This window comes from Chanodichthys erythropterus, chromosome 16, assembly GCF_024489055.1.
Source record: "Chanodichthys erythropterus isolate Z2021 chromosome 16, ASM2448905v1, whole genome shotgun sequence".
Classification (NCBI taxonomy): Eukaryota; Metazoa; Chordata; class Actinopteri; order Cypriniformes; family Xenocyprididae; genus Chanodichthys; species Chanodichthys erythropterus.
The window spans coordinates 4,351,561-4,362,760 of NC_090236.1; the positions used below are offsets into that span (position 1 = coordinate 4,351,561).

At 36.9% G+C, this 11,200-nt stretch overlaps 1 protein-coding gene across 1 annotated transcript in view; it reads left to right on the forward strand.

Annotated features, from left to right (window-relative positions):
• Window positions 1-10,802, forward strand: part of LOC137002642 (integrin beta-1-like) — a 31,378-nt gene extending 20,576 nt beyond the window's left edge. Inside the window, exons 7-15 of the mRNA XM_067362411.1 lie at window positions 3,479-3,631; window positions 3,711-3,806; window positions 3,914-4,003; window positions 4,225-4,365; window positions 8,100-8,302; window positions 8,395-8,633; window positions 9,471-9,693; window positions 9,782-10,014; window positions 10,102-10,802. Coding sequence (XP_067218512.1) covers window positions 3,479-3,631; window positions 3,711-3,806; window positions 3,914-4,003; window positions 4,225-4,365; window positions 8,100-8,302; window positions 8,395-8,633; window positions 9,471-9,693; window positions 9,782-10,014; window positions 10,102-10,124 — 1,401 coding nt within the window. The 3' untranslated portion in view covers window positions 10,125-10,802. The remainder of the gene's footprint in view (window positions 1-3,478; window positions 3,632-3,710; window positions 3,807-3,913; window positions 4,004-4,224; window positions 4,366-8,099; window positions 8,303-8,394; window positions 8,634-9,470; window positions 9,694-9,781; window positions 10,015-10,101) is intronic.
• The last annotated feature ends 398 nt before the right edge of the window (window positions 10,803-11,200 follow it).

Genomic DNA, 11,200 nt, shown 5'->3' on the forward strand with positions numbered 1-11,200 from the left:
ATAAAATTATGTATTTCAATGCAGCGAAAGTGATTAGAGAACGCGTTATACTCGCGTCTCAGCAGTGGCTGGCTGGGCTGAGCGTCATTTTCCACCAGTTGAGATCACGGTCATTTTACTGCTTTAATTGAGATAAACCCATCTAAAACGTGAATTATACAAAAGAATAGAGTCATAATATTATATTAATAAAAATAAAATTATGTATTTTCATGCAGCGAGAGTGATTAGAGAACGCGTTATACTCGCGTCTCAGCAGTGGCTGGCTGGGCTATGCGTCATTTTCCACCAGTTGAGATCACGGTCATTTTACTGCTTTAATTGAGATAAACCCATCTAAAACGTGAATTATACAAAAGAATAAAGTCATAATGTTATATTATTAATAATACAATTATGTATTTACATGCAGCGACAGAGATATAGGGAACGTGTTATACTCTGCCAGCCACCAGAACCTCTGACAGACCTGCCATAATCAGACTGGCAGCTGCCACCAGCGCCAATGGCAGGTCACGTGACCAGCCAGAACCAGACTGGCAGCTGCCACCAGGTCACGTGACCTGTCAGTGGCTGCTACCGCCAGCCAGCTGAAGATTGAACCCCTACTGTCAATCTGAGAGATCAGCCTCCTTACCTTAAAATGTCAAATTCTCGGTTTCTGAATGGATGGTTTGGCTTGATTGATAGACGCTAACGTTCGGGCATGTTTATATACCATCGACCTGTCCTAAAACGTTAGCACGCTTTGATCGATTGTTTGGAGATCACATGTTTCTCCGTTCGAGAGTGCATTTCCTCTTCTTCGCATTGATTATTTACGAACGAAAGCTCACAGAAACGTGAAAATGGTCTCATTTGAAAGAAAATATCCTAAGCTAAAAGATGATGTGACCCGATCTGGCGAAATGAGTCGGAAGTCGCAACGTTCTATTTTAAGATATGGGCCGATAATGTGGAAAAACAATGAAAAAATCGTTTTGTTTTTTTTAAGCTAATTTCAAAGAACAGACTTTCAAAAAAAAATTTCCCAAAGTTTCGTAGTCCAGATAATTGATTAAAGGTATTTAAATGGCTATTAAATTTGACATGGTTTTACTAAATTCGCTGGAATTGAACTTCTCAACTCCTCTCATCACTTATGAGCATTTCCCGGTATCCCCTGAAACGTCATTATCTCTGCTCTACAAATATGGGGTTACACGTTGTATAGAACCAATCAAAAAGCTTAGAAATGTAAACACATGACCTAAACGCTGATTTTTAACAATGGGAAGCCCCGTTTCGACTGACAGGCACGCGATCGGTCCAGCCATCCTCCTGTCAGACTAGCGCGCCTTATAAAATAAAACTCCCATTTTCGTGTCTCTTTAAAAGCCAATAAAAATTGAATTCATATAGGTAGCACAAAAATTCTTTTTGCATACAAAAACCAGAGACTTTAAGCTTTCATATCAAGCCTCCAACATGCTTCTGTTGTGTTGTTTTCACCCTCTGAGTCTGAGTAATATGCGTTTACAACAAAAACAGCACAGCCGCTAACTATACAGGTATGTATATTTCACGTGCTCATAACTTCATGAAAAATGCACAGATCATAAAAATGGCACATCAATATTTAAAGCAGATTCTCAAGATTAAAATGAATCCAAAATCAATATAATATATTGCGTTGATCACAAGATATTACTCACGGAATGATTTAACATACTTGGCTAAAAACATGTCTCTCATCTCTCCGGGATGCAGTGTGTATCCAATGTTCCCGGACCCATCCATGTTCGTTTTCCAACGTGGAATAACACAAAATAGATATCATTTTAAAGCTTTGTATCTCATCTTTTTAATGCATCTAACCATTTTGACAAACTCCTAACGAGTGCTGAGAAGCACCTCTAAACCGGAGTTTACCGCCCGTTGGCGCCACCTGGCTGCACAACAATTTTTCAAACTCTTCTTTATGCTATCACCACGAAATTTGAACCAGATGCAGCTCACATATAGGAGAGCATCACCAAAAAAGAATTTTTTAGCGATCTTATTGTGTTCCTGAGTTATTCCATGTCAAATAAAAAAAAAGAAAAAATATTTTTAAAAAATTATATATATTTTTTGTCTTTTATCAGCTGTTTCTCAGCAAGAAAATGTCCAAATGTAATTTATATTTTCTTAAAATTTTAAATGTTTTCTATCAAATGATACCTACCTTATAGTCATAGCTCATTACCATAAAGTTAACCTGATTTCAACTCTCCTCGCCGCTCTCACCGTCCAAGACGCACCACGCCGCTCTCGCCGGAGCTCGACGCCGGGCTCTCATTGAAAATGAATGACTTCATGAATGACTTCCTGTCACTTTGACGCTCTCGCCGCTGTAGTCAATCTAACTGTGTGTTCACACCGCCGGCGGCGAGAGCGTCAAAGTGACAGGAAGTCATTCATTTTCAATGAGAGCCCGTATAATAATTTGTAACAGGAAATGAAAGGTCTACAAATGATACGTGACACATTTACAAGTGAAGAATAGTTTACACTTTAGAATAGGGTATGCAGAAAGCTTTGTAAATTATTTATTCATGCATGTACACATCATCTATAACAGGTGTTGAACACTTTGTAGTGTGTACTGCAGTGTAAGTGCTGACTGGTAAGGGTATAGACAGCTGTCTTCTCTGACACACATGGAGTGTTTAACTCTGTGTACCTGATGTGAGCTTCAGTGGAAGGTAAATCCGGATCAGTGGATGACTTCATCACTAGACTCCACACACAGAACACAAGTCTGTGCTGATAAGTGAAAGGATTTAATATAATCCACTGGAATCACCTGACTGTAAGGCATTTATAAATGTTTATCCACTTCAAAACAAATAAATTACTCTTCTTAAAAATAGTGCTTTACCATACCTGCATGTCTGTGCTTTTGAACACAGACCATCTTACAACTTAACATAACATAAATCATATACTGGTCATTTACTAATGATAATTTACTAATAATCATTAACTAATCACTGATCATTAACTAATAAATTATAAATGACTTATAGCCAAATTAATAAAACATTCATAAAATGTTAGTTTATCACTTATTAATCATATATGAATGCATATTCATGTTTTGTAAATGATTTGTTGAACATTATCTAATCATTTATAAATGACCTATAACTGAATTAATAAAACATTCATAAAATATTAACATATCACTTATCAATCATTTATGAACATATAATCATGTTTTGTAAATGATTAGTTCATCATTAACTAATAATTTACAAGTGACTTATAACTGAACGTTATTATAAAGTGTAACCCAATTTTTTTTAATGTTTTATTTGTATTTATTATTTTATTGTACTGTAACCAAGTGTCCACTGTCTACTAAATAGGTGTGTCTATATCACCAAATAAAGTGAAGTAGCCTCTACTGACTTTTTGGGACTAAAATTTATGCTTCCTCTTGATTGTGTATCAGAATCAGATCGGCTGGAGGAATGTTACCCGTCTGCTTGTGTTTTCCACGGGCACTGGATTCCACTTTGCTGGAGACGGAAAATTAGGCAACATTGTGCTTCCTAATGATGGGAAATGCCATTTGCAGGATAACATGTACACCAGGAGCCATTATGTAAGTGTGTCCACTACCGTTCTGTATTATCCTCACTGAATATATGTGAAAATGTCTCATTTTAATCTGTCCCATTTAGGACTATCCATCCATTGCACATCTCGTTCAAAAATTAAGCGAAAACAACATTCAGACCATTTTTGCAGTAACTGAAAAGTTCCAGCCCGTTTACCAGGTAAAAAAAAGAAGCCTTTTGTGTCTGTCAATAAGTCTGATCCTGTAACACTCATGGAAATAAAATACAAAAAAACTCAGGATAAACTGTTTTTGTTTCATTTACAGGAGCTGAAAAACCTCATTCCAAAGTCAGCTGTGGGCACATTATCCTCCGACTCCAACAACGTGATAGACCTCATTATTGATGCATATAATGTGAGTAGATCACAGGAACTGAGGCTAAAATTCAATTTAGTCCATTCTTCTTGGCTAATTTAGCTTTTAGTTTGTTTATTGCCAAATTCCTGAAACAATAAATATTTGAAGAAAAAAATTGCAAAGCATGTTGACTTGAAAAAACATTGCTTGAAAGTCTATCCTGCATGTGTAAAAATTGTATTATATTAAAATTATATTATACTACATGTCTTTCTCAGTCTCTGTCCTCCGAGGTCATTCTGGAGAACAGCAGGCTGCCCGAAGGTGTGTCCATCTCCTATGTGTCCCACTGCAAGAATGGAGTGAGTGAAAAAGGAGAAAATGGGAGAAAGTGCTCCAACATCTCCATTGGGGATGAGGTGAGAATTATTTCCTTCAGTTGAAAACTTTATGCAGTTGCATCTTTGTTTAATTGAGCGTTCATTACTTTCCATTGGGTACAATTTCCTAAATGGATACTATCACTGTTACCAGTTACTGGTGCTGTCAGACAATCTTTAAGGCCAGTTTACACTAACAATGATTAAAAAAAGACAGAAAAATGGGTGATTTTGGAAAACTGGTTCATAAAGCTTTGAAGCTTAATGAATCTTTTGTTTCAAATCATTACTGACAGACTGGAAGAGAGGTGCAAAAAAATAAATAAAGATAATGTTTATTTTGAGCATTCACGCATGAAAACCTATTCTAGTAGACCCCCAAAACAAAATCAAGACTGCAAAAGGGTATGTACTAAAGGAGAAGTTTTCTGAATTTTATGATATTCGGGAGATATTTTTGGAATTTGTTAAAAGAGGTGATATTGAAGAGGCTATAGATGTGTGAAGTATATACATATATACATATACAGGTGGTGGTCATATAATTAGAATATCGTGAAAAAGTTCATTTTTTTTTATTGTAAATTATTTTTAAAAATGAAACTTTCATATATTCTAGATTCCCTACATGTAAAGTAAAACATTTCAAAAGTTTTTTTTTTTTTAATTTTGATGATTAGAGCGTACAGCTCATGAAATTCAAAATCCAGTATCTCAAAATATTAGAATATTTCCTAAGGTCAATCAAAAAATGGATTTTCAAAACAGAAAAGTTCAAGTTCTTTAAAGTATGTTCATTTGTGCACTCAATACTTGGTCGGCAGCACATATTACAGCAAATGACTTGCTCCTAGCACAAATTACAGCATCATTGAAGTGTGGCATGGAAGTGATCAGCCTGTGGCACTGCTGAGGCACTATTGAGCCTTCAGATCATCTGTATATTGTTGGATCGACTGTTTCTCATCTTTCTCTTGAAAATATCCCAAAGATTCAGGGGTCAGGCATGTTGGCTGGCCAATAAAGCACAGTAATATCATGGTCAGCAAACCACTTGGAAGTGGTTTTTGCACTGTGGGCAGGTGCTAAAGTCCTGCTGGAAAAGGAAATCAGCATCTCCATAAAGCTTGTCAGCAGATGGAAGCATAAAGTGCTCCAAAATCTCCTGGAAGATGGCTGCATTGATTTTGCACTTGATAAAACACAACGGACCAACACCAGTAGATGTCACGACCCCCCAAATCATTACTGACTTCAGAAACTTCACACTAGACTTCAAGCAGCTTGGATTCTGTGCCTCTCCAGTCTTCCTTCAGACTCTGGAACCATGATTTCAACATGAAGTGCAAAATTTACTTTTATCTGAAAAGAGGACTTTCGACCACTGTTCACTGTCCAGTTCTTTTTCTCCTTAGCCCAGATAAGATGCTTCTAACATTGTTTCTGTTTCAGAAGTGGCTTGGTAGTCCTTTTCCTGAAGATGTCTGAGTGTGGTGACTCTTGATGCGCTGACTCCGGCTTCATCCGACTCATTGTGAAGCTCTCCCAAGTGTCTGAATCGGCTTTACTTGACAGTATTCTCAAGTTTGTGGTCATTCCTGTTGTTTGTGCACCTTTGCCTACCCAATTTCTTCCTTCAAGTCAATATGCTTTGATACATCACTCTGTAAACAGCCACCACATTCAGTAATGACCATCTGTGACTTACTCTCTTTGTGGAGGGTGTCAATGATTGTCTCCTGGACCATTGCCATGTCAGCAGTCTTCCCCATTAGTGTGGTTTCAAAGAACAGGAGATACCCGGAATTTATACTGTAGGGATGGTCATTTAATGAAACTCAAATGTAAATATTCTAATATTTTGAGATACTGGATTTTGGACTTTCATGAGCTGTACGCTCTAATCAACAAATTAAAAAAAAAAAAAATGTTTTACTTTACATTTAGGGAATCTAGTATAAATGAAAGTTTCATTTAAAAAAAATAATTTTACAATAAAAAATGAACTTTTTCACGATATTCTAATTATATGACCATATATATATATATATATTAGTGCTGGGCAACGATTAAATATTTTAATCGCGATTAATCGCAGCATGCGCAAAATTCAATAATGAAATCAAAAGTAGTGTAGCCTATTGCGTAATTTTATTCTTTCAAAATACTGCTGTATGAACAAAAGTACAATAGAGAATACGAACCGACGTCACACCTCGTTGCATGCCGGGGCGGCGCCGCCATTTTGACAGGGTCGCCCTCTATTACTCGTACTGAAATTAATACGGATTCTTGCTTACCTTTTGTTTTGTTTCTGCCATTAAGTGGAACGTTAACATTTTTAATGGTATCGTTTGCATGGAATAGAAGCTATTTTATCGCATCGCATGATCATTTTATTTATTTTTTCACTGAAGTTTTGTAGAATTTCGTTTACAGTGTTGATCTGTTTACCGTGTCGCACGCTGGACGCTCACTGCTGCTTCAGCCATCGTATGAATATCATCGTATGAATATCCAAATAAATCTATGTAATTAACACACTGAGAAAAGTCGATTCATTTATTTGTTGGAAACGTTTAAATGATGCTTAAACGAGCATATTGAGTAGGCCTACTTGTCATTGTAATTCCCCTTTTCCATGATCACAGATGAGGAGAATCAGAGATTATGGGTCAAATTCAGCGGAAAGACGGACACGAACACACTGTATTTTTATATTTATTTTAACAAATGACAACCACACTAAGCTACCTTTATAAAACCGTTATGAAGAAAATTTATAAAATGGTTACATTTTAAGTGATACTGAAAGTTTATATTTTGGTGTCATCCGTTTTTCTGCATGTGCTTTATAGAAGGGTCTCTTTAATATCAGTCTAAATGCATTAAGCGTTTTCTTGAGAGGACATGAGAGGAAACCGTTTAAGATATAAACGTGTTGCATTCATATTTTGGGCTGATTTGTGTATCTCCACACAGTATGCTTTAATAAACATGTACAGAATTGTTGGTCACACGAAGCGTTTGAATGTCCCCGTCAAGTTCTGCTAATTCACGAGCGCAGTGAGAGTCAGACTCGCAAAGGTAATGTTAATTATTAAACCAAACGAAATCAAAACGTTCAAAAACACACAATGTGATTCTTTTATTGAGTGATAAGCAGTGGGTAATTAATTAGCGTTAATTAATTAATGCGTTAACGCGATAAAGACGCGTTAACTTGCCCAGCCCTAATATATATATATATATATATATATATATATATATATATATATATATATATTAGTGTGTGTATATATATATATATATATATATATATATATATATATATATATATATATATATATATATATATATATATATACACTGTTTAATAGGAGTGTATAATGTTTTTTTTTTTTTTTTTTTTGTTTTAATTAATAGACTGCCAGGGTTATTGTGGAGGAGGAGGGAGGTTTGTATTGAAGTGTATGTTATGTTTGTTAAATGTGCTGTAAAATTCAATAAAAATATGTAGGCTATTTAAAAAATAAATAAATAAAAAAAGACTGCAAAAGGCCATAATATGGCCTCTTTAAAGTCTGGTAGATTCTGATTGGCTGTCAATGCTCATTCATCAGCAGAAAAAATAGTTCTGAAAGTGATTCCAACTTCTTCCAACTATTTTAAAGGAATTAAATTGTGCAGCAACATAATTTAATAACTTCTAATAAAAATAAAGCAAAAATGTGTATTTTGCTCACTGGTGGCTCTTTATCCTTTTGTCATAGGTGACATTTGAGGTAGCGATCACGGCTAAGGGTTGTCCATCTAATGGCAAGTCAGAGACCATAAAGATCAAACCTCTGGGCTTCACTGAGGAGGTGGAGATCGTCCTCAACTTCATCTGCGAATGTGAGTGTCACAAAGACGGAATCCCAAACAGCCCAGTGTGTCACTTCGGCAACGGTACCCTGGAGTGTGGAGCATGCAGGTGAGTTATATACTGACACTGATGGTATCATCCATACAATCCATACCCTCAACTAGCAGCTCTGATATCAATCTACCTCTGCTTATATTCAGGTGCAATGAGGGACGTATCGGCAGGACTTGTGAATGTAGCAAAGACGAGGTGAGAACAGAAGATCTAGATGCAAACTGCCGTGTGGATAACGACACAGACATCTGCAGCAACAATGGAGACTGTGTTTGTGGAACTTGTGAGTGCAAAAAAAGAGACAACCCAGAGGAGAGATACAGCGGAAAGTTCTGCGAGTGCGACAACTTCAGCTGCGACCGCTCCAACAACAAGCTCTGTGGAGGTACGACTACATTTTTGTGCATCTTTCACACACACACACATACACACACACACACACACACAATAAAAACAACAGCTTGTTGTTTGTTTACTAAAACTCAAACCATAACTTTTTAGTTACTTGAAATACAATATTAACATTAACTGAAATAAAGTTGGCTGACATATGTAGGGTAACAGTAAATGTTTAAAGTCGGCATGAAATCAAAATTGACCCTATTTAATTTGTTAGTGCATATTACTAGTCTTGTGGTGAACAATTAATCCGTGCAAGTTAATACACAGAAAAAAAAATTGTTTGTTGTGGTAATCTTTAATCAAAATCTGAAAAGTGTCTTCCGGTCTGGAATTGCATTCCTTCTCTGATAACGTCAGTTTGACGGCTTGGGTTGAAAACGCTTAAACCACACGCCTCCAACCGTATGTCTGCTATGAGCGAGAGATGGAAAGGAGGGCACGTCCTGATTTTGCTGAGTTAGATGCATTCCTGGGTCAATATATTTTGTTGATCCTGGAACAACATTCCAGTCTGAAAATTTAGTCTTAACCCTATTCCAACCCCTAAACCTAACCCTACCCATAAGTTATCCCAAAAATCAGAGTTAAATGATAGATGAATAACACTGATGTAGAAGCACCAATTCATGATTTTAAGCCTAAACTTGACATAATCTGTAAACTTGTCCCTCAAATCTAATTGGTTAATTTGAATGTCAATATTCCGTTTCACTTGGAAATGCATTACAACACTGGAGAAACGTCGTTTGCAACTACCGGTTCACGCAGACTTTGAACAGATGAGAAGTTACAAACTAAAAGTGTTTCTCCATCTTTTCAGGTCACGGTCGTTGTGAATGCCAAAAGTGTATCTGTGACCCTAACTACACCGGCAGTGCATGTGACTGCTCTTTGGACACCACCACCTGTCTGGCCAGTAACAAACAGATCTGTAACGGTCAGGGCACCTGCGAGTGCGGCCAGTGTAAATGTTCCAACCCAAAGTTTCAGGGTCCGACCTGTGAAATCTGCCCAACCTGCCCTGGAGTTTGTACTGAGCACAAGTGAGTTACAGAACACTCGCCTGAAAAACTGGCTTGTTATGCTCATCTAGCAGCACTAAATATATTCGCCCGTGTTTTTTCCTCACAGGGATTGCGTCCAATGCCGAGCATTTGGTATTGGTGACAAGAAAGACACATGTGAGAAAGAGTGCGGTGGCTTTGATCTTAAAGTAGTGAAGAAGAAGGAGGATCTTCTTCTGCCCAATGACCAACCCTACATCAATCACTGCAAAGAGCGGGATGTTAACGACTGTTGGTTCTTCTTCACCTACGCTACAAAGGAAGACGGCACCATTGAGGTCCAGGTGGCGGAGGATCTTGGTAAGTGCGGGATGAAATAAGTAGTAGATCTTGATTAAAAAATATATTTATCTTGTGTCCCATAATGCTTTGTCCCTGTGTTCACAGAGTGTCCCTCTGGCCCTGCTTAAACCACTCCCCTCCAACCATTAGTCTGCTATGAACGAGAGATGGAGAGGAGCGCTAAAATAAAACCCTGTCCTTCAGTATTCCAAGATTTAGATAGTAATAAAAGCATTAATTACTTTAAATTGTCCCATCTGCATCAACTAATTAAATTTTCAGATTTATGGATTTCTCAATTACAGCCGTCCAAAGAGCAAAGTTAACAAAGTTTTTATAAAGATTTTGTTTGAAATAACTGATGGTCTTCATATTGGGAAAATATGAATTCATGAATAAAAGTTTTTTGATGGCATCTTTATTTGTTTTCTAAGCAAATAGTTCAAAAATCGTGGCACATTGTTAACTATACTGAGTAAATTATTGCAATAAGAACCTGCTGTTCATTGAGAATATCTATTCTAAATCTTTTACAGCATATCTGTTTTAATGTAACTCTTAAGTATGCCAATGTGATTTAATTGTGTTCACACTGTAAGAACTATTGAATAATTAATTAATGCTGGAATTGTAGTTTGGAGAGCTGAACACAAAATACACATAATACACATTTGCTTGTTTCTGCTCATCTGCCACTAGATGGCGCTGCTCTATAAGTTCAACTGGGCTGTTGTTCTTTATCGTTGACACTAGAGGGCCATATAATCTCCATTTCCGAAACTGAACGCCCCTCCCTGATCCAAGTTAAATGTACAAGTTTTATGTTGTTGAAACAATAAATGAACTCATATTCTTAATTAGAATTTATTTAAAATCCTTCTAGTCGGTTGTTTAAATCACTAATAGCCAGGGAAGCTAGGCAGAACAGTAAGAACACGTATTGTTTTGAACGTTCGTTGTGTTGTCCGTCACTGTTACCTAAACGTGAGGCAACGCGGTGTGGTTTCACATCCAAACCGCTGCTTCATCACTTCTGCCTATGAAGCACTGAGTTGATATCACTGTGTGCGTTAGTTCACTACTGAGAATATGTGACCGCTGTGCCACTTCCCCAGAGATGCTGCCACAGTTAACCCCCACAAACAGCGGACCTGTGATGAGGTAATATATTTAGCCTAGAGACTTCTCTATATATTTAAAAATT